Below are 24,293 nucleotides of genomic sequence, written 5' to 3' on the forward strand. Positions count from 1 at the left end.
AGGAGGCACTGCAAAAGGTAGGACACCCAAGAAAATAAGGGCTTAAAAAAAACCACTCATAAAAATGTAAATCCTATTGCAAATGTAATTCTTAGCCGAGTTGGAGGACACTTTGGAACCCCTCCCGGACGTGTCCTGAAAAGGAGGACCTGGTTATGTGTGTGCCTTCAATGGTTCCTGACTTATGGAGACCCTAAGCATTTTTCCCCCCAGAAAAGGTTTACACATTATTGCCTTCCGCTGAGGAGGCTTGAGAGAGTGTACATGGCGGTGGCGGGATTCAAACCCTGGCCCCAGAGTCACAGCTCAAAGCACAGCCTAGCGGACAGAGCCATGCAGAAGAGGAAGGCTAGCCTGTATGATACCTCCCATACCCTCTTAACTAAGGACAGAAAAAACAATGCAGGCTCTCACAACCTCTCATTTTTCTCTCCTGTTTGGTATTTAACATCTTGCCTGATGAAGAAGCCAGTGGAGCTTCGAAAGCTTGCAACAAGTATATTGCGCGTTCAGTTGGCCAATAAAGGTATAAATGTTTGGTGGGGTTTTATTTGAATTACTAATAGCTACCCCTGCATGTTAATAATAGAGGAACTTTTATTCCGGCCTTCATTGCCCCTTGTCCCATCCCACATGCCAAGGCAACTGTTGCCTCCTGCACTGATATCTCTGAGATCATTTTAACTGACAACAGAAAGAAGGAGACAAAGAAAGGCTGGGAGTCTGGGACTTTAATATTGCCACTTTTTTCCTCCTGTAGGTTTGGTTTTTTTGTTTTTTTTAACATCTTAGCCTGATGAAGAAGCCACAAAGCTGAAAGCATCATGGGTGATTTTCTGCATTTAGTTGTTCCAATAAAGGCATCCCTGTTTTGTGGGTTTAGATTTGTTGCATTTGGATTTGGTTGCATCGCCAACACAACTACTGAATACATACGTTGTTGTTGCTGTGCGCCTCAAGTTGTTTCTGACATGCACTCCTAAGGCAACATTTTCAAAGGAGGAGGGTATCCTTGTGTCTTCCTCTGAGGCTGAGAGAATGTGACTCCCTTGTCTAATACAACTCAGTGGGTTTCCATGGCTGAGTACTGGTGCCTTATCCCCCTGCACTGGTTTGAGGGTTGGACTGCAACGCTGGAGACCAGGGACTGATCCCAGCTTGGACCTGAAACCCCCTGGGTGACACTCTGAAAGTCACACTCTCTCAGACTCAAGAAAAGCATACAGAAGAGAAACTCCCCCCCCAAAAAAAAACCTCATGATGACAACAGCAATAAAAAAGCACACAACAACAACACGCCTCCATAAAGTTGGAAGAAGCCCTAATTTGTGGAAGCAGAAGGAGGCTTCCCATAAACTCCAAGGCACTGGACAGCTTCACAAGTTGCTTCCCCTGCTCTCTGCCATTTGGTCAGCTTTACTTTCAAGCCTCCGCTTCAGGAGTCCAAGGTCTTGCTGAACTACATTTCCCAGCATGTCTCCTGAGCCTTCGGAAGAAGTTTTGCTGGACCAATGATGCTGCCACCCCTTTGCCTTTTCTCCACCCCCTGCGATTGGAAAGACTGAAGGCAGAAGGAAGGCTAGAGTGCAAGACAAAGAAGCAGAAGACGCTGGGGTTTGAGATCACTTAATATATATCTCTAATCTTATCTATATGCCTTCCCTTCCCTGATGACTTATCCAGAGCAAAGCTGTTTTTCCTTTGCATTTTTATCTAGGAGGGCTGCAATGATTGGAGTTTGCACCCAAGAAAACAGAAGGATGTCTCACTGATCTTGTTTCTACTGCCTTGGAAAGACTCAACTTTTTGTTGTACTTCTGAGAAGGAGCCAAGCTTTGGCCTCCTCCCATCTTTGTCCTGTCTTTTTGTTTCCCAAGAAGAAACTCTGTAAATGTTTAGCCTATGGCTGCCTTGCTGCTTGCCTTTGGGGACCCTTCTTCTGGCCTTCTGGGAATCTGCTGCTGGAAGAAGCCAGCTAAGTCCAGAGCACAGTTTCATCTGGGGACCAGGCCTGAAGTCAGAGGTGGTCCTTCCAGCTCGATATTTTTATGTCCAGGCTGTGGACACCGAAGGGAAGAGGTAAGCACAGAGGCTTCTCAGGTTAATAACAGCTTTTCTTTTAAAAAAAGACACTTTGGTGCATCTGCACAGTAGAAATAATGCAGCTTGACACCACTTTTAAACTGCCATAGCTCCATCCTGCAGAAATGGGATTTTTAGTTTAGTGAGGCACTGCAAACTAGCCTTTCCATGCTTTTAAATGTGTCACTTTAAGATTGAAATGTGTAGGGTTGGCAGAGGAGGCAGGGTGGCCAAATGTCATAACTGCAAAGGAGGGCAAGGCACTGTAAAATGTAGGACGTTGCCAAATAAAAGCTAAAAAACACTCCTATAAGTGTAAGCTTCTTAGCCCTGTTCCAAATGAAGGTCATTTTGATAGGAGGCTGAAATGAAGGACAGGCCCTGGAAAAGGTGGACATCTGTGTGGTCACCCTGAAGAGAAGGCTAGAGACCTTGTAAAACTACAAATCCCAGGGTTCCATAGAAAGGGGTGGTGGTGTCAAACTGTGCTATTTCTGCATTATTTCTACAGTGTGGATGCGCCCTGTGACTTAAAAGACTGAAAGAAGAGTAAACCTGTTAGGTGGCTGGGTGTTGCAGACACGAATGCTGATTTTCTTTGCAGTAGCCTCCATAGAGATCCAGTGTGGTAAAATGACTTGAGCGTTGGACTATGATTCTGGGGATCCGGATTAAATTCCAAGATCAGCCACGAAACCCACTGGGTGACCTTGGGCAAGTCATGCTCCCTCAGCCTCTGGGGAATAGCAACAGCAAGTACATTTCTATACTGCTTATCAGTGCACTTAAGCACTCCCTAAGCAGTTTACAATGTGTAGAACCAATTGCCCCCAACAAGCTGGGTACTCATTTTAGTGACCTACAGAAGGATGCAAGGCTGAGTTGACCCTGGAGCCCTGCAGGATTGAACTCACAATCTTGTGGCTGTGAGAGGATGCATGCCAGCATTTACCCACTGTGCCACCAGGGCTCTTAAGGAGAAGGCAAAGGTGAACATCCTCCAAACAAATCTTGCCATGAATCCCATGATAGATTTGCCTTTGGGTCACTATAAATTGGAAACGACTTGAAGGCACACAACAACAGCAACAACAACGCCTCCATAAAGTTGAAAGATGCCCTAAAGTTGTGGAAGCTATAATAAGCAATTGTGTGGCCTGTCTCTTCCACTCCACCTTATATAGTCCAAAACAGGTGGGTTAATTCATGGGGAGACTGAAAGAAATGTCACATTTTAGGAAACTACACATGTGGGTTTGACACTATGTAGTGGTTTGAGCATGGGGCTATGTGCCTTCAAGTCATTCCCAACTTATGGTGACTTTAGACTGAAACTATTATGGGGTTTCTTGGCAAGATTTGTTCAGAGGAGGTTTGCCATTGCCTCCCCCTGAGGCTGAGAGCATGTGACTAGTCCAAAATCTTCCAGTGAGTTTCATGGCCAAGCTGGAAATCGAAACCTAGTCTCCAGAGTCATGGGCCAGCATTCAAACCACTACACCACACTGCAGCTCTGTCCTTCCAATTGTTTTTGGACTACAAATCTCATCAGCCCTAGCCCAGCATAGCAAATAATCCAGGTTTATGGGAATGAAGTCCAACAACATGGGGGAGGGGGAGTTGCCTACTCTTGCTCTACAGAGATGGAAATGAGGTAATGCACCCATTTTTCCTACTTTATCCCTTCAGAGAGGAAATTCAGGTTTCCCCCTCTAAATAAACAAAACCCAGGATAGACATTTATTTCTCTATGTGCAATGCTGCAGTTTCCACAGACTTTACAGTACATACTTTTTATAGATATATGTGTTTAAATTACATTGGCAGAATTCTATTACTGTATCTTGTTAGTTGCTTTTTTAAAAAAACACAACAACAATCTAATTCTGAAACTTTTGTTGATGTTTTGGGACCCTACAGAGCTATCTGTAGATTCCATAATGCCTTAGACAGCCTCAGCCTGGGGCCCTTTGGGGGAAAATATTTGCAACTCTTGTCCTTTTTGGCTATAGTCCTAAGCACAGTCAGACAGCTTAAATTAACTTCAGCTGCTTAGTTTTCTGAAGCATCAGGGTTTTATATTTTAAGTATGAAAGGCGGGATACAGACTGATGCATTGCACTGGCCTGGATACGTGCTAGGGTTGCCTCAGGGCATCCTTTACAGACACCCCACAACCCTAGCAAATATTCCGTACATCAAAAGGGCGGCGCCCTGTACAGATGGGCGCTGCCATTTTGACGTGACGGCCATGCTGCGTTGAAGCGTCACAGGCATGACGTGCTTGCACCGTGTCAGGCCACTTGTGGCGGCCTAACAGCAGTGCTTAAAGGAGCTCCGAAACGAAAGCGGGAACGAAGCCGGGAGAAAGGGACCAAGTGGCAGCAGGTCCCTGGGGAGCCCCAAGGACACCTCTTTTCGGGACCCTTTTGCCGCTTCTCCCTGGTCCCAAAAAGTGCCGGATTGGGGCCTTTGGGCTGCCGCTGTGGCTGCTTTGGCCCCAATACGTGGTGCAAAGGAGTGACTGCAGGCCACCCCAAATGGGCAGTCAGTATCCGCCTAAGTTTGCAATGAATCTGATATTAGTGAGTTTTACCTTGCCATGCCTACCCCTTCTCAAGTGTGTCCCAACTTTGTATTTGAATACTGATGTATTTTTTCCCCATTTAGCAGACATCTTTCTTCTTGTTACTTGTTATTATCAACTTCAACTTACAGTGATCCTATCTATGAATGGGAGACCTCAAAGATCACTGGCCATCAACCTCCTTACTCAGATCTTGCAAACTCAGGTCTATAAATGATGTATCTGTGATGTAGTCTTCAGCTTTTCCTACTCCCTTCCACTTTACTAAACATTGGCCCTGCACAGATGGGCCCTTTGTGGCATGCCCATGACGTGCTAGGGTTGCTCGGGGGCGGGGCATGCACATGCCCCACAACCCTAGCATGTCATGAGTGTGCCGCAACTGCGTGGCACCATTTAGATGGTGTGTGCAGTGATGCCGTGTGAGTAGCGCAGCATCCATACGGAGCTGCACCGCTGACCTGCTGCAAAAAAGAAGCCGCTTCTGAGTGCTTCTTTCTTGCTGCTCAGCAGCGTCACGCAATTTGGTTGCTGCAGTGCTGTTATGGAGCAAGTAGAGGCGCCTTCCCAGTGCCTCTTTCTGGCGGTGTGTATCCTGCCATTACCATGTTTTCCAGTGAGTAATGTTATCTCATGATACATCCAAAGTATGATAGCTTTTGTTAGTCATCTTGGCCTCCAGTGAGAGTTCAGGCTTGATCTGCCTTAGAACCCACTCAGTTGTCTTTTAAGGTGTCCATGATATCTGTAGATGGTTTCTCTGCCACCACATTTCAGATGATTTGATTTTCTTTCTGCCAGCTTACTTTACTGTCCAGCTTTCACAACCTTACGTAGAAATCTGAAATCCTGGGGCAGACCTTAAGATGTAAGATCTCAAAGTCTGTAAAATGGAGAGATTCCTCAAGAAACAAGTGTACAGTGGGAGGCTTTCCTGAATGTTTCAAAACTACTGACACATATTTATGAGATGGTATGAGGTAGTTTAACTGTGGTTAGATTCATTCACCTCCACACTTACAAAATCTCCACATTTGTTCTTAAACTTTCCCTCGCAAGCCTAGAATTACAGCCTTAAGAAAATTAATTTGTTTTCATATTGTAATTGTTTGTTTCTTGCATAGGTTTACCGTCTCTCCTGGTGAAAATGCATTCCAAGTGAAGATCACTGCTCCTGAGGAGCAATTTACACGAGTGGGTGTGCAAATATTAGACAGGAAAGATGGCTCCTTTATTGTGAGGTACAGAATGTATGCAAGCTACAAAAGTCTGAAGATTGAGGTTCAAACAAAAGACAAGCATGTTGCCAAATCTCCATATATATTAAAAGGTATTAAAATGGTGTTGTATTATTGTATTAATTTGACCCTGGGTAAAGTTTATAATAACAGTTGGCTAGTGAGGTTTGAGCATGGAGCACTCTGGCGATCAGGGTTCAACTCCCTCTTTGGCCATAGCCTTCAGTGGGTAACACACTCTCAGCCCTAGAAAATTTCATGATAGGTTTGCTTTAAGCTCACCATAAGACGGAAACAACTTGAAAGCACACAACAACAAAGGTTGGCAATGCTGGGCAGCCCACTACTGAGCTGCAGTCAGAGCAGACCTTTGCCTTAATAGACCAGTATGTTGGATGAATTCTATGCTCTGCACCCCTTCCAATGCAAAGGTTCTGTGCAACATAAAACATGTTCTCTTTTTGTCTGTCAATATTTATTGTTGTTGTGTAGTTTGAGTCATTTCCAGCTTATAGCAATCCTAAAGCAACCCTATCATGGGGTTTTCTTAGCAAGATTTGTTGAGAAGAAATTTCCCATTGCCTTCCTTTGAGGCTGAGAGCATGTGACTTGCCCAAGGCCACCCAGTGGGTTTCATGGTGAAGCTGGGAATCAAACCCTGGTCTCTAGACTCGTAGCCTGGCACTCAAACCACTATGCCATGCTGGATTTCATCTGTCAATGTATAAACATTAATAGCAATAGCAAGTACATTTTTATACCACTCATCAGTGCACTTAAGCATTCCCTAAGCGGTTTACAACTGTAAGCTAATAATATATAATCTTGTAGGATAATGTATCAGTGTTACCTGATATAGCCTGCAGCTGACAAGTATGGGGAGTCCCAGAAACATCACCTATGGCCCCCAAAGGATGTATGCAACTTTGAGCCTGTGACAGATCCCCATGCTAGGCTGGTCCTGCAGTTCCAGGGTTTCAGGTGCCTGCCACTCACCTTTCCCCCTTTCCCCTCAAGATCCCCTCCTGCATCAGGTACCTGAGTCTCACGGTGATACACACACACACACACACACACACACACACACACGTGCCATCTCTCAGAGACAAGCCTCAGTTTTGTGTACCTTCTTCCCCCATAGGGTTGCCTTCACAGTATTCTCTGAACTGATTGTCTGGCATCAACTAGGTTTGCCCATCTCTGCCCTTCACTGGATGTACAAACAGAATAGTGAGACTATGAGTGGCATTCCTTTAAAATTGGACTGTTTCAAGCTGTAAGGAAAATGCCTATCCATTATTCTGGGAGTTAAAAGAGAAAATAGAAATGTATCATTTTTATGTGTAACAATGACAGTTCTCTGGAGTTTTAATCCAGAAGAAAAAAGTAACAAAAGTTTGAAAAGTGCTACACCCATTTGAGAGCTTGCTGAATTGTCTTAAATTGTTTTAACTGCCTTTATTCTTTTTAAAGTGTATGCTTTAAATTGTTTCAACACTGTTAATGATTCTATTCCATTTTAATGTTGTCTTTTTATGTTTTAATTATATTGTTTCTATTGTAATTTGTAAGTCTCTTTGAGAACCAGTCTTGTTGCAAAGTCAGGATATAAAAAACAATAACAAATGTTATGATCTGGGAAAACTGAAGTATGTTTAAGTTTCACTAAATTCAAAGTGAAAGATTTAAGCAAATGGTTAATCTTGGTTGAATTGTGCTTCATTTTTGTTAATATGTCCCAAATGTCAGATTCCTGACATGATCCTGATGCAAGAGTAATCATAGGCCAGGACTGAGCTAAGTCTGAAGAAAGGCACTCAGTAGATGATAATAAAAATATCCTGCCCCTCTGAGAACAATCAGGGCGGCTAACAAGTTAAAAATGCAAAACATATCAAATCCCTAGTACCCTCCCCCCCTTAAAAAGGTATTAAATCTAATAGAGAATTAAAACCATACAAGTTAAAACTGACCCAAGGAACGTAAAGGAAAATAATTCAGCAGCTAACTATTAATCTGAGGCTAGGATACTTTTCAAATAAGAAACGGAAATCTATTCCTCATTACATATTCAGTATATATTTCCCTTTTGAGCAAATACTAATTGGGGATGGGAAAATGATGTAATTGTAGAGACTTAAACCTGCCCGGTGGAGCAGAGCTGTAGTTCCAATGTAATGAGTGCTGATATTTATTTATTTATTTAAAAGAAGTAATTGTTGAACTCCATCATCATATGGGGCTGGGCCTTCAATGCTAGATCTTGTCCATTTTTATCTGGATATATGCAACTTGGTACTGGATTCCACTCAGCCTTGTTCAGCATCTCATGCTTCACTGCTTTGCAGGAGTAGGATAGGTTGCTTTCTTTTCCCTCCTCTTCACTTTATACGACATTAATTTCTTTCTCACTTAACAAAGTATATACTGACTCAAGAAACATTCAAGCGCAGAGAAAGTAGACCATGGTTTCTGGAACAAACTAAAAACAACAGTGTGTATTTGCTATTCATATGTATAGATGACATTAAGTTCTTCAAACTAACTTGAACTAATTCTTAAATTAGGTTCAGATTACACACAGTGTATAACTTCCAATTCACATTTTATGCCACATATATTGTGCACAGGGCCTGTCTACCATGAGAACTGTGATTGCCCTCAGGAAGATGGAAATGTTTGGCTAGAAGAAATGAGTTGCCCTCAAGCCATTCTTCAGATTCAGAGAGATCTGGCACATTTTCCTACCGTGGATCCTGATAAAATTGCCAAAGAAATTCCACAGCGGTTTGGGCAGAGGCAGAGCTTGTGCCATTACACTATAAAAAACAACAAGGTATGCTTATTGATAAAAATAACTGTTGTGCCACACCAGCATATATGATCTCTGGGTATTGAAAGATGGAGCGTTGCCATAAACTTTCCTTTCAACTCCTTTAGTGTCAAACCTGCCAGAAGACAGCTAGTAGTAGTGTCTATATGTAAGTACCTCACAGGGAGATGAAGGAGTTCAGACGGCAATGAGAGAGGCAGAGAGCTGGGAATCTTAGAGCAAATCTCAGCAGAGCCATCTTCTCTTCTGGCCGTATTACAAGAAGCACCCAGAGGTTAAAGTGGGCTAGCTTAGTCTTCTCCTTGCTGTCCTTCTACTTGCAGCAGAGGCCTTTTCATTCAAGTAGGGCTGCTCTGGAAGGCATTATTAACTGATATGTTTTAGCTGTATTTGCTTCATTTGATTTTTATCATTGTTAGTCACCATGAGTACCATTCTTGGAGAGAAATATGAGTAATTCATCCAATAAACCAAAGATGGGCAACAGTGGCCTTCCAGATGGTTTTGAACTGTAACGTCCAGCAGCCTTTGCAAGCATAACTGATCATAGGGTTATGTAAGTTGTAGTCTTTTTTTTTAATTACAAGAAATAAATGAGAAAGTAGAAACAAGGCAAAATGTATGAATTTCTGTGCTGGATCATGCCAAGGCCCACTTAGCATAGCATGAGCATCAAGTAGGATTCCTGTAATATTTATGGGAAAGGAAATGGAATGGAAAGCATGATCGCCCTCTGTGTTGTCCCCATATCTGGATTTGAGAGGTAAACAGCCTCTAAACCTGGAGGTTCCTCTTAACTACCATCACCAATTTATTTTGATAAACATTTATTTTATCCATTAATTGCTATAACCCATACATATTATATTATATTATATTCCCTGAGCCAGTCTTCTGGCAATAAATACTGCATGAATTAAGTGTTATGTGAAAAATGTCCATGTTTATCATAAATATGGCTATTTCTTTCCAAGGAAGCTTAATACAGTAGGTCCTTGGAATCCACTAGGGTTTGGAGCCAGGACCCCCTATGGATACCAAAATCCATAGATGCTCAAGTCACATCATATACAGTGGCATACTAAAATAGTATCCCATATATAAAATGGTAAAATCAAGGTTTGCTTTTTGGATTTTCTTCTTTTCAAAAAATATTTTAAAGCCATGGATAGCTGAATTCATTGATATAGAGGGCCAACTGTAATTATTAGTAGTAAAAAGAGAAGGAGGAAGTATTAACAAAAGGTGAGGAATAATTTGTCTTAAAGATATTTTGGGCTTTTGAGCACTGGCCATTCTTTGAGAGAACCAAAGAAGTTCCTCACTCTTGCATTAATAACTCTCCAGGGCATCTGAGGATTGGCTTCATTTCCTTGGGATTGCATGAGTAAAGCATTGGCACAATTGTTGTAATGGATCATTGTTCATTTTCTTTTTTTAAACCAACATTTGTTTTCTGTATATTCTACTTAATGCTGTGGGACACATCAGTTCTGTATGACAAATTCTTACTGAATGGTCCTAATTAGAACTTAATAAAGTGTTAGTGTTGGCCCAATATGCTTGTTGAAAAATATATTAGTAGTAGCAGCAAGATTATTGGCAGTCATAAATCCTGTGTCACTTACTTCTGCAGTTCTTCAGTTTCACAAACTGAAGCCAGAATTTATTTACATTAGATTATTCATGTCTTTGAAAGAGCAAGAACTTAATTCAGCTATTCTATTCATTATTTTAGGTTTATATAAAGACTCATGGTGAGCATGTAGGTTTTAGGATTTTCATGGATGCTATTCTGCTTTCTTTGACAAGAAAGGTGAGTAAATGCATTCTAGTTATAAATAATTTTTGATCTGTACTTATATTAATTAAATTTAAATGTGGCATCCTCTGCCCTGCACATAGTACCTGAGGCACTGCACAACACAATAAGCCAATCAACTGTAAACAAAAATGCTTAAAAATCTACCTTACACCTAGAAGACCTAGAAACTTATCAATAAAAAAAAAACTAGACAGAAGTTTCAAAATGATACAAAGAAACAGCTCTGACTGCCATTTAACCAGGGAAAAATATTTATAGGAATTTTAACTACTGAAAATTCAGCAGAGTGCAGCCACCTGAGCTTCAGATTCGTAACAGTGATCTGCCTGATTACTGGAGAAAATATGGAACCTGCAGCACCTTGCAAGTTAAATCCTATAGACTTAACACATCAGCTACCATCCATCACTGCTATACCTGCTAGGAGGAGAAACATTAAAAAGCTATACCCTTAAGTACCAATTCCAATGTCCCAGACAGATTTTGTAATCTAGATCAGAAAATGCTGCTTCGGTCTAACAAATTTCATCAAGCAAGACAATCATAATAATAAAAAATCAATGTGGTACCTTACAGACTAAGAAATCTATTATAACAGGAGTTTTTACAGGCACATGGAATATTATCCAGTGTTTCAGGTACATACACTACAGCACAGATGGTTAGGGGTGACATTATAGACAGAAAAGGAAATTATATAAGAATATTCTGACAGTGACATTATGAACAGTAGTTATCCACAAAGCATCCATGTAATGTCTGACATTCTCCCATTGTTTGTTAAATGGTTGGTTCATAGAATTCCACAGTCCAAAACACACTGCACAAATAATCCAGTTTGAAACTGCTTCAGTTGCCCTGGCTCAGTGCTAGGGAATCCTGGGAATAGTAGTTTATTGTGGCACCAGAGCTCCCTCTAAATGTCTCACAAAATTACAGTTCCCAGAATTCCCTAGCATTGAGCCAGGACAGTTAAAGTGGTCTCAAACTGGATTATTTCTGCAGTGTGTTTTGGACCCATAGTATTGTTCTAAATGACTGTACAGTTATGATTTGCTTTGGATTTGTGTTGTCATGCATAAATACCCTAAGTGCATTAGATCCCATCTGAACCTGGAAACGAAGCAGAATGAACTCTGATTAGTAATTGGATGGGAGATTGCCAATGAATACAAGGTGCTGTAGGCTATATTTCAGTGGAAGGAACTGGCAAAACCACTTCTGAGTATTCCTTGTCTAAGAAAACCCTATGAAATTAATGGGGATGCCATAAATTGCCAAGTGATTTGAAGTCCCATAAAGACATACATTTTTGTTCACTCCACCCACCCCCAAATCCCTGAAGCTTATTTTTTGGAAAACACCTCTAGTAAATATTGGGCACTGTGTCTGAAATCTAAAGTGTTCCTTGCACATGTCGACAGTACTTCTGAGCACATGTGGAGAAACTTCTAGCCTCTTCCTTCTGGTGGCAGCTGCTCCAGCTGCACTGAATGCTGCTCTTGTAGCTCATTCTAGTCTTTAGGAATGGGTCAAGAAATTTGGATCTCTGTAAAGCACCACTGCATGCAGAAAAAAAATAGTTCTAACCTTCAAATCCCAGCCTATATAAAATCAGAGATGTCATCAAGATATGTCACAATTATTACAAAAAACAAATCCAGATGACTATGTCATGCTAACTATGAAAGAAAACAAGAAATTGCCAGGGTCATTAACAGGAGTAATAATGGCTGCTTACCAGAGCACACCCAGAAAAGGCAGCTGGGGGAATTTTTAATAGTTGTCTTGAAGCAAGAAGTGTAAGATGTACAACTTCTTCACTCACAGTATGGCACTGTTAAGGGAATGTACTTACTGTATGTGGGTAGGATCAAACTAGACATGACATCAGTGTTCACCGATTTGAGACTGTGTTATGTAGGTTTAAATTTCACTGGGTAACCTTGGGCCAGTTGCTATCTTTTAACCCCATGTCCCTTGCAGGGTTTTTAGGAAGATAAAATGTATCAGTGCTCTTCCTTGATCTCTCTAGATGAAAGGAGAGAAATAAATTGAATGAATCAATGCAATGAATGGTTAACGTTTTCCCCCTTTTATAAAATCATCTGTGGTGGGCCTTAGCCACATTGGGACTGAAAATCTGAAAATCACCCCAATGCCTTGAGTAAAATAGATAGTTATACAGGACTGTACATTGTACTAGTAGATGTGAATAGCAGTTTGGGTGAATGCAGTTTTTAGCAAGCCATACCCCACCCCACAGTTCCAATCTGGCACTGACCTCCCCTCCACAGCTGATTGTAAGGGGCTGGGGAGGAGGTCTATGGCTTGAACTATTTAATAGTTATCCCTTCTTTACCTCAAAAAACTCAAATAATATGTTGAGCCTTATTCTCAGGAGAGTGGGTGGGCTCTTAGTAACCTTAAAACGAATGTGTTCTGTAGCAAATATCTGCTTTTCCCTCATCTGCCTTGAGCAAATTGTTTCATTGATCTCTTGCATCTCTACCACTGAACTCCTGAGTGTTCCAAAATGTCCTATAGTGCACATTAAGGTCATGCTGGGCAGAGCTTTGGGGCCTTATTGTTGCTCCTTATGGATTGAGCACATTGCTTATAGAACACACACTCAATACATAGCTTTCTGGATGCACATTGTAGACCAGAACAATATCAGAACTCTCTTTGAGGGATATATCTTCCGTTTCTGTACTACCAGTTGAGGAACGCATGGTAAGCTTTTCTGAGGACCCTGGTTCCCAGTTTAAATGGACTTTAGCTTTGAAGTGCTTCCCCACTAATCTAGAGGAAGACCATCTTTTGATATCTTAATGCCTAAACAATTTATATATACTTATAACCTGAAGCTCCTGTAGTGGCTGAGAAAAGTATGTTTTCCAATTTATACTTGAGACTCCAGACCAGCAGAGGGCATTGCACTCTTAAAAAGATTTCAGACTTGTTACTACTTGAAGTACATATCCGAGACAGAAGGTACAGTATAAATAAAATTATTTTTATTCAGTATTCAGTAATAGCATGTACACAGAACTATACACTTCCACAAACATAAACATACAAAGACAAACTCAATCCCCCCTCCCCTATTTTATTTTTAAAAAGATTAAAAGAAGAGAAAGAAAAAGTATAGTACAGTCACGAAAGTCACACTCTATCAGTTTAACTTTGCCTTTTGGAAACTGGCCAAACTGCTTCCCAGAGAGTCGCAGTATCTTTTGGTAATGTAATGGTTGAGAAAATGAACTACAAGTAGCCAGTTTTCTTGTGGCTTTAGAGAAGTAATGTTTAGTATGCTAAAAAGTGGAAATAACTACCTGTCAGGGCTGTTGTAAGTGTAAAGTATGTAGAGCATTTAAGTGAATGGTAAACAAATGTGCTACATTTAATTAATTGTTAAAGATGGGAATTTTGAAGATAAAGATGTCTTAAATTGCACCTAGAAAACTGTAGAAAAGCAATGAATATCTTGGAGCACTTATACAATGTAAATTTGCTAATCTACTCCTGTCAGGAATCAAGCTGCCATTAATGGTCCAGCTGTACCTGCCAGACATTCTTCAAGAGCCAGAATACATTTCATTAAGGAATGTTTCCCCTTGTTGGTTATGTATTAACTCTAGCAATCACATAAATGAAAAAAGAAGTAATTTAGGGGTGGTAAAAGTGTGGTAATACAGTACTATAATACAATTTGTGTGCTTGTATGTTGTAGGTGAAAATGCCAGATGTAGAGTTTTTTGTCAATTTGGGAGATTGGCCTCTGGAGAAAAAGAAATCCTCGCAGGACCTCCATCCCATATTCTCATGGTGCGGATCCAACGATTCAAAAGACATTGTAATGCCAACATATGACCTGACTGACTCAGTGCTAGAAACAATGGGGCGGTAAGAATTCCTATAACACTTTGTGAAGTCATGAAAAATATAATAAGTCTTCAAATAATGCTGCTTCTAGTCAGCATTTATTACAACAAGCCACCAACTCTGTATGGGAAGCAAGAAGGGAGAAGAGAGAGAAAGAAGTGGAAAGACTGTCTGGATGATGTGTTGCTTGGGGCTGGGCAGAACAAGATAGCAAACTCAATTAATGTATTAGAAATCATTGAATTTCTGAGTTGTCACTTTCTCCAAAATGAAAACCAAAAACTGGCTACTATTGGTTTAGCGTTGTCTATAATGGAACTCATACTGTAGGCTTGATTGCTTATCTTTTCATCTTATTGATTTGCTACAGCATGTGGTATAGGCAGGGACTTGGGGAGAAAGAATAATGGACAGATGGCTTAACCATAGAACAGAGTATCTCAGAACAGATTTCTTAACTGTAGAAGTCACTGTGGGTCTCCTTCACTGAGTGGTAGGAGGTAACAATCTTTGTTTCATCCCTGATGCAGCCTCTATTCACTGAAAGGTAAAAGCACTGGAAGGAGATGGTCAGGAAGGCCTTTGTCTGTAAGAGTCAGTAACAATAGGTTGTGTGAAGAGGTCATCTGAGACAATGGAGATGGTGTGGCAGTCATGGCAGCCATTTGGCTCTTCTGTCTGTTAGAAAGTACAGTGGGTTTGGTTCCAGGACTCCCCATAGATACTAAAATCCAAGGATGTTCAAGTCCCATTAAATAGAAAGGCATAGCGAAATGGTGTCCCTTATATAAAATGGCAAAATCAAGGTTTGCTTTTTGGAATTTATTTATTTTAAAAAAATATTTTCAAGCCATGAATGGTTGAATCTGTGGGTAACAAATCCATGGATATGGAGAGATAACTATAGAATTGTTCATCCCACATATCTTGAACCCACTAAGCTATCTTGTTGCCATCAGTTGAGATGAAGCATGCAGTCCTATAACCAGTATTGAAGATCAGAGTTCACTCCAGCCATGTATTGCAGGTGGAATAGCACCGCCCCCCATTTGCAGATAGTAAAAATGTTTGGCTCAGTTTTACCAATGGGGCTGGCCCCATTTGTTAAAGAAGAGAAAAGCCTCCCACTGAGATAAATCACCCAGCATTTGTGGCCAATCTTCCTTCAAACAAATGCAGCAGAGGACTAGACTGTTGAGGAGGGCTGTTAACATGGGAATCGCACTGCTCTTCTTCCTGAAAGTCCTTTCTGCCTCTGAAGCACAAGAAACTATTACATATTTGTCCCATTTTCTCCAATAGAGTCAGTCTGGACATGATGTCTGTTCAAGCAAACACTGGGCCACCCTGGGAGGAGAAGAACAGCACTGCAATATGGAGGGGTAGAGACAGTCGTAAAGAGAGGCTTGAACTTGTGCAAATGAGCAGAAAATACCCAGAAATCATTGATGCAGCATTTACAAACTTCTTCTTTTTCAAGCATGATGAAAGTCTCTATGGCCCCATTGTGAAGCACATCTCCTTTTTTGATTTTTTCAAGGTATGATGGATAAAAGCAATTACGTTCCTACTGAAATGTAAAAGCAATTACAGTACAAGTCTACTGAACGGGATGGTGGCTTGGTGTGCTCATGAGGGTAAAGAGACCCCACAATGAGGTATAGGCCATAATTTTATTAATTATATATTATTATTTCTTTCAGTATAAATACCAGATTAATATTGATGGCACAGTGGCTGCATACAGACTGCCTTATCTGCTAGCAGGAAACAGCATCGTGTTAAAACAGGATTCCATTTATTACGAACATTTTTATAATGAGTTGCAGCCTTGGAAACATTACATTCCGTTTAAAAATGACCTGAGCGATCTCTTGGAGAAGCTCCAATGGGCAAAAGACCACGATGAAGAGGTAAAAGATATACTGTTTGAAAGTGCAGTTTCACAAAATCTACTGAGATGTTTTACACTATTTATTTACAATGTTTCTAAAAAAAACCCTCTCAAAGTGCTGTGCAGCAGAAATAAAAACATTAAAACACTAAGACCAGCTAAAATTAAAATTAATAGCACTGGGATAGTTTAAAAGTCCAAATTAAAAAGGTGGGTTTAAACATAATGTTTTGAAAGCACTGAAAGTGAAGACATACTATAATTTCAATGAAAGTATATTCCACAGTTTGAGAAAGAGATGGAAGACTATGCTCTGCTACATGCCTGTCGAAAGAGCGTCTACAGGTCAGGATATCTGTAGAGACCCTTAAGACCCAACTTGAGGATCTTAGGAAAAAACTGTCATGTGCTTCACTGAGTAGGAGAGTGGTTATATTTAGGATACATGGCGTTCATAAAATGTCATAGGAACAGAGAAACCTGTCAGAGCATTGGGCCCTCTTGCTTGGAATTGTCTTCAGTGGGTCTCCAGGATTTTATCCAGGAATCTTACCCAGACCTGCCTTGAGATAATCAGGGTATGAGGATGAGATCTTGTTCTTGTTATGTATTTAATTTATAGCCCATCTTTCCTCCAATTTATAGAAATTTATAATATAGATTAAAATTAAGTACAACTAGAAAACTGATGGTGAAAAAAGTGTTTTTTAAGCCATCCTATTAAAGCACTACAATTTAAAACAGTATAAAGGTATTTTAAAAATAACAGTAAGAATAAAAATACAGCACACACATCAACACATCCGTCTGCACAACCATCACATGCCACAACATTTTGAACCCAATGAAGTTTCTGAACGCTTTTGAAAGGCATCCTTATCTGGAACATGTTACAATACTTATTTATACATTTATACATTTACATTGGTACATATAAATTAAAACATACAAACTAAATTGTGTCTTACCATATTTTCTTTGTGATGAATTGCCCTACAAGAGATACAGGGGCACTGTATCTTTATGTGCACCACACAAAAGTGGATTGTTTTCAATAGGGTATTATACTACCCTTAACCTATCTTCCTTGTTTTACATGAAATTCATGAGTTCATCAGTTTCAGAGATTCAAGATATTCTGGTCTTTTTTCTGTTCAAAGGTATTGTGGCAATGACTGATTTGTCCCTATGTGCCTCTGTGCAACTTGTGATTTTTGGCTGTGGGCACCATAAATTTTCCAAAAAAGTGTTGAATTGCCACCTTACAATTGTAAAAGTGACTTTCCCATCTGCTCCACTCAAGATACTGTTATGATTTTTCCCTAACCATCCCATTTCTAATTTTTTTTACTCATAATCCCAAGCCCGAGGAACCTTTCATGAATCTGAAAACCCATGTTGCTGTTTTGTAATTGTTAGCTGCTCCAAATAAAAGTATTGTTTCACAGCCTCTGTTTGGATTCATTTAATAAAGGTATGGATGTATTTATGCCCATAAGCATCATTTCAGTCATCTACATGCGTTTACAGTGTCCTTCTCTGTATTTGATTCATTTGGTTTGATTCAGTTGGAAGAATGTGACAATTGAAAATTGCTTATTTCATATGGGTCAGGTAGGAGCAACAGGGGAGGGGGGGAGATGAAAATTTAGTATATCATAACAGGCTGAAAATATTTAAAGTTCAAATATTATGATGTACTAATTCTTTCCCACCTTCCCATTTTCTCCATGGTAGGCAAAGAATATTGCAAAAGCCGGACAAGAATTTGCAAGAAATAACCTCATGGGAGACCATATATTCTGTTATTACTTCAAACTTTTCCAGGTTAGTCTTTCTTTGATTACTTGAATAAAATTGGATCATTCTAAACTCATGATGGTTGCTGTTGATGTTAACAGCATTTTGAAAACCTTTTCAGAATTTCCTATTCTATATATCCCTGAACAGTTGTGTTTTTTCTCCCACTCCCTTCCCTTTTTACTTTTCTAAAAAAATTACCTTACTACGTTATATGGGATCTGATTTGCCCTTATTGAAATGGAAACTTCCAAATTCCTACATTGATTGGTATCTATTCTATTTCATCAGCAGCAGGGTAGATTTTTTATTTGCATTTGTAGATTAAAATTCCCATATATATGCCTGTGAGCGTATAGTTGTTTGAGCATTAAATAAGGACTCCGGGAGACCAGAGTTTGAATCCTTGATCACCCATGGAAACTCATTGGGTGACCTTTGGTAAGTCATTGTCTCAGCCAAGAGGAAGAGGAAGACAATGGCAAACCTCTGATGAATAAGTCTTGCCAAGAAAACCCTAGGATGGGATCACCATTAGTTGCAGTTGATCTGAAGGCATGTATACTCTCACAAAACTCTGATCCCCTGGCCCCGTCTCCAACCTTGTAAATGTTAGCATACCTGTGGCTTTAATATTAACTATTTAATATTAACTATAATATTTAATATTGTGCATCTGGAGGATTACAGTCCACAAAAGCTCATGCTGAAACTAATTGGTCTTATAGGTACTGCCAGATTCCTTCCCTTCTCCCAAAGCTTTTCCTTTTATGTAGTAACAACTGATACGGCTATCTTTTTTTTAAAAAAATGCTCTGATGATAAAAAACTCAAGAAACTGAATTTTTGAGATTTAGTGAAGGGGAAAGTGTCAATATCTCTATATATTTTATTTTAATTGTTTAACACTGAGAATCATGGTTCTCACTAGCAGAGATTTCTCTGACACGGAAGAAACATGTTATTCTGTCTGGAGAGGACACTTCCTCCCATTTCCTTGCAGGAACTCAAGGGGACTATATATCTGTCATAAGTATGGTTATTACCTTTTTCTGAAAATATGGGCATGATAGCATCTGAATTAAGTAGTAAGTAAATTCATTTGATTCCCCAGACCTTTCATACTGGATGATTTTTTTAATCACCCTGTACTATAAAAGTATCTTTACACTCTAATTTCTGTCTGTCTTCTTTTTTCTTTTCTTTTTTCTTTCTTTGTTCCCTGTTTTATAGATAGATCTATAGCACAAGATAGCAAAGTATTACTAAAGAATTTGCCTCTTATTGAGGAGTAGTCTTTAAGAACATACTACTGATGGGATTTTTTAATAATCAAGGCCTGCAAGTAAGCACTGTGTGAAAGGTATGACCTACAAAAATCCCGTTGAAGTTTTGCTAAAGATGCATTCCAATTTCCACAAATCCATTCTGACCTAGAAGGATATGTTCCTCAAAGCAGCAATCAGCAGACATCAAAGAACCTAGCTTTAGAAAGCCCCTCCCAAAACACAGCTGAAAATGTCTCTGCATTAACACGGAGATACTGGTATTTCAGCAAGTCACCAGATGCCGACTGTATCAGCTTACAGCTCTTGTGATACTGAATCTCGTGTTCTCCAGGAGGTTACTTGGAGCACTGGTCAATTTGTTGGCTACAGATTTATCCACGTGAGGCTGTCAAACCTGAAAGAATAAGATTAAAAAATTGTTTTGTTTTTAATTAGGAGTATTCCAAATTACAAGTAAGTGACCCCCAAGTTAGAGATGGTATGGAAAAAGTGGAACAGCCTGACGATGACCTCTTTCCCTGTAGCTGCCACAGAAAAAAGGTACCGTATGTAGAAGTTAGCATTTTAGGAACTGTTTGTTGAGAGTCCTGATCAATCATTTAATCTAGTAGGAAAACTATATAACCCACACATACAGAGTCTAAGATTTAGGATGCAGGTTTTGTTACTGATACCAAACTAATCCATTGCTGTTTTCCCATATATCGAGATAGATTTTCATAATGTTGAGTGCTACAGTAGAATGCTAGTAGCAATGTTTGGGAATGGTTAAATCCTGCTAAATCATTGTGGTATGGCAGCAGGAAAAGACATAGGTTGCAGGTTCACAGAAATTGGGATTAAATAAATAATAAATAAAAGTTTTATTTTTACCCTGCCTCTCTGTCAAAAAAACAATCGAGGCGGCTTACTATTAAAAAGAAAGCATACACAACCCAATATCCCAATTATTCCTTCCCTCCCCTAAAACATCAATTAAACACGTTAACCATTCAAACAATACATTAAAATAATCAGAGATGGGCAACTGGGGCTACAGAGTACTCAGCGAGATGGTGGATTAAATTCAGTTTGGTGGCTGAGTTTGCTATTCAGGAAAGGTCTGCCGGAAGAGATCCGTCTTGACAGCATTTTTAAATGCTGGTAATATGATGGATCTCCTCCGGCAGGATGTTTCATAATCTAGGAGTGGTTGAAGAAAAGGTCCTCTGGGATGGTTGCAGTCAACCTGGTCTTTATAGATTGCATTAGATTCTTCCCAGAGGACCGGAGCATGCAGGGAGGATTATACGGAAGAAGGCGATCCCGTAAATAGGTTGGACCCAAGCCGTAGGGCTTTAAAGGTTATTACCAACACCTTGTACTGCACCCGGAAACTAATAGATAGCCAGTGGAGCAATTTTAAAATAGGTATTATGTGGTCACTTCTGGTTTTTCCAGTGACCAACCTGTCTGCCATATTTTAAACTAACTGAAGTTTCCAGACTAGGCCCATGTAGAGCACATTGTAGAAGTTGAGTCATGAGGTTACCAGGGCTTGTACCAGCGTTTCCAGATCCCCTGGTTCCAGGTGTGTCCACACTGCAGACATATTCCACTTTGATACCACTTTGTCATCGCTCAGTGCTATGGAATTCTGGGAATTATAGTTTTGTGAAACATTTAGCCTTCTCTGTGAGAGAGTTCTGGTGCCACAACAAACTACAATTCCCAGAATTCCATAGCTCTGAGCCATAGCAGTTAAAGTGGTGTCAAACTGGAGTATTTCTGCAGTGCGGATGCAGCCTATGTGTAGTCTATGCTTTATAAAATGATAGTCTAGAATCTGATTCTGCCACTTGTAAAAACCATACTACTGGGGCAAAATCTGAGTAACACATTTTGTCTGATTTGGTAATCCTTTCAAATCTGCATAATTCATTCTAGTTTTGCTAGTCATGAAATACTAGCTCTTGCTGTTTTGTTCTGTCCCATCCAACTACTGGAAATTTTATTTTGGCTTTTGAAATTTCAGCTAATGTTGCTCATGAACTTTAAACTATATTTTTGCTTCCTTCTCTCCTCCACTAATCCAGGAATGAGATATAGGAGACATATGCTTTGCCAGTATGATGCAGGACCTCAGAACTCTTTCCATAAATGCAGATGACAAGTATTGCACACTGTCACAATATTATTAGTTGTTGTGGCCAGTTCATCATGTGGTGACCTACTGTCTGGTGACAAGCCTCTTCTTCTTCAGGTGGGCTTGTTGTCAGACATCCAACATGCAGTTCACTAACTAGGCCACGCTTGAACCCTTATCAGCTTGCATTCTACTGGCATAGCACTGGAGGAAGCAAGGTCACTTCCACACACAATAAGAGAGCAGATTAAGGCCATGGAGGAATGATAAATCTATTTACAATCACATGATTGAGAAGAGAAGGCACTGGCACTTCCAAAGCAGTAATCCTGCATCAACAGAAGCATTCCTGAAGTCCCAATTTTTTTTCCAGGCAAGCTTCAAATATGCACTTACCTGCTCCAGTGAAAATAAAATTAGAAACGAATCCTTTCTGTATCCATCCAAATAAGTGGGTATGATGCATTCTGGGTTCAGACCATCAGAGACCATGAAGATCTTAATGATCACAGTTTTATCTATCTATACATGTGTAACAGAATAGCCCAGCATAACATAGTTAAAGTAAAAATGGTTAGGATTATCTCAGTAGGGAAATCACCAATATCTGTTTTCTTCTTTTTTGCAGGTTAAAGAGGAACTTTAAGTGGAAGAAAGAAAATTGTTCTTTGAAACATTTGCTAGTCTTTGATTTTTCATTGTCTTCAGATGACAATAAAAAGGCTAGGTATTTAAATAGCCTTAGTACCTTCAACTGTGCAGTATTACTGCACTGATTTTATATGTTTTTTTAAATAAATAAAGATTCTTTCCATAAGTTGTGGGGATTTTTATTTAAAGACAAACTGTTATTTTTCTAGTAACCCTTAAATTCAATATATACGTCTAAAAATTCACTGAACAGTATCTGTCTTCCTGTAATGGCTGTTTCCAGCACCACTGCAGTTTAGTCATTATGTCTTCTGGAGAATTCTGAGCATGTGGTCTTTTCTGCAGTTCATCTCTTCGTCATGAATTAGATCCAAAATTTTCAACTAGTGTTGGAAAAGCCAAATGTGTCAGGTAGTATGAGCAGAATGTTGAACAGCAGTGCACTTCCTCCAAAGAAAACAAAACAACAGATCATGGTTAAAAGTCAATTGCTTGGGGAAGCCAGTCATGGAATCTCTTTCAAGAGCACTTTTCATTCAAACTGCAAAAGACCTGTACCCATTGCTTTTGTTGGATCAAACCAATTTTATACAATTCACTACATCTGTGAAGTAAGATGAAAACAGCACAGCAGTGTGTAACCTAGTATTGCTTTTAACAAGACAAAAAAAAAAAAAAATACAGCTGGAAGCCTTATAAACAAATGTTAAAATAATTGGCTACAGTATGATTAAACTGTGCCAGCAATTCTCAAGTAAGCTGATTAACAGGGTTTATGCTATGCTTGCTTAATGCAGTATTATTTTCTTGTCTATAACAGCTGCATGGAACGATTTTCATCCTCAGAGTGGCAGGAATCAGGGAAAGAAGAAAAGAGAAAGGAACTAAAAGAGAAAGAAGAGGCAAGGAGGATTTTGTTTAAGGCAGTGAATATAAAATAGAAGATGAGAAGATAAACAACCCAGGAGAGAGACGTAGGAATGAGACTAGTTGGCTCTGGTAGGATCGTCCCCCCCTGCTAGGCACCTGGCCAGAAGTTTGGTTAGTCCCTACCTATCACAGCAAGTGTCCTCCCACTCCTGGAAAAAGAATGTGGTATAGTTCTTCCAAGAAGAAGTATTTGTTTGGATGCTTCCACATGTTAAGTCCCTCCCCAGTGAAGAAGAGTAGCATGCCCTGGTCCTCCTATCATACTAGGTTTTGTGTGCTGTGGTCCTAAATTATTACAGTATATCAAACACTTTGGCTATAATCCTTCATTTGTCCCCACTACTAAATCCTTGTGTGCCTCTTACTCTGAATAGTGCATATGCTCCATTCTGTCTAGGTGACCTAGGACAAGAATTATTTAAACTCCCATGCTGCCAGCAGAATACATAGTTCTACTGTTTATATAACTTGCACTTAACATAGTTATACTGCCTTTCAAAAACAGTTTGATTTTATGTGCATGTGAATTAGGAACACAATATGATTAAGTGCAGCACTGAAATGCCCCTTTAGGTCTTTTTCACTCCATTTCAGCCATAAGTTATTTTTATTTATACTTGTTAATTTTTGAAAGGTGAATGATGATGGAAAGAGAAGAGGCATGGGCATATATTGATAGGAAACCATAAGAAAGTGATAACAATGGCTCACAACAGGAGCTCTGTTTAATTTTTTATTATTGTGTTTATTTTATAGAGCTCTGTACAGCACTATAAATTTTAAACACCTTTAACATAGTAAAGTTATCATAAAGCCACTCATTAAACATGAGATTCAATCATTTCCTAATGAATTTAATGGCATGACACTGCTTTTTTGTCCTTTCACATAAGGAGCAGTGATATAAGAAATGCCATACAAAAGAAAATGAGACTTGTAAGTTCCACTTTATTCTTTATTTTTTTTAAAAAGATGGTGTTATGTAGAATGTAAATGTATAAAATACAGTATTGGAAAAGCTTTACTGAAAATCAAAGTTTATTTCTTTCAAAACATGGAGAAAACAAAAGTGAAACATCTAAAACAAAACATTCTACTACAATGGAATTACAGAAGATGCCCAGGATCAGGGTATGGGGTTTTTTGGGTTG

The 24,293-nt window shown here is 39.6% G+C and overlaps 2 protein-coding genes across 8 annotated transcripts in view; one reads left to right on the forward strand and one right to left on the reverse strand.

Moving 5' to 3' along the window:
- Positions 1–1,607: 1,607 nt before the first annotated feature.
- On the forward strand, positions 1,608–22,378 carry POGLUT2 (protein O-glucosyltransferase 2). The gene is made up of 10 exons (XM_042458339.1): positions 1,608–2,079; positions 5,794–5,999; positions 8,538–8,743; positions 10,479–10,556; positions 14,302–14,474; positions 15,756–15,993; positions 16,157–16,366; positions 18,085–18,174; positions 19,872–19,976; positions 22,190–22,378. The coding sequence occupies exons 1-10, from the start codon at positions 1,892–1,894 to the stop codon at positions 22,205–22,207; spliced, it is 1,512 nt and encodes a 503-aa protein (XP_042314273.1). The 5' UTR covers positions 1,608–1,891; the 3' UTR covers positions 22,208–22,378.
- TEX30 (testis expressed 30) overlaps positions 16,365–24,293 on the reverse strand; it is a 36,436-nt gene continuing 28,507 nt past the window's right edge. For 5 of the 7 annotated variants that reach the window (XM_042458343.1, XM_042458344.1, XM_042458341.1 and 2 more), the window contains exon 7: positions 22,369–22,655. In XM_042458343.1, the coding sequence (XP_042314277.1) occupies positions 22,592–22,655 (64 nt within the window). In that variant the 3' untranslated portion in view covers positions 22,369–22,591. Of the gene's footprint in view, positions 19,831–22,368; positions 22,660–24,293 lie in introns of those variants that run through there. The other 2 variants (XM_042458346.1, XM_042458345.1) reach the window with 2 other exon arrangements.

This window comes from Sceloporus undulatus, chromosome 3, assembly GCF_019175285.1.
Source record: "Sceloporus undulatus isolate JIND9_A2432 ecotype Alabama chromosome 3, SceUnd_v1.1, whole genome shotgun sequence".
Taxonomy (NCBI): domain Eukaryota; kingdom Metazoa; phylum Chordata; class Lepidosauria; order Squamata; family Phrynosomatidae; genus Sceloporus; species Sceloporus undulatus.

Coding starts and splice junctions, on each gene's coding strand:
- POGLUT2 (XM_042458339.1), top strand. CDS start 1,892: ATGTTTAGCCTATGGCTGCCTTGCTGCTTGCCTTTGGGGACCCTTCTT. Junction 6,000..8,537: donor ATCTCCATATATATTAAAAG/GTATTAAAATGG, acceptor TATTGTGCACAG/GGCCTGTCTACCATGAGAAC. Junction 15,994..16,156: donor CCTTTTTTGATTTTTTCAAG/GTATGATGGATA, acceptor TATTTCTTTCAG/TATAAATACCAGATTAATAT.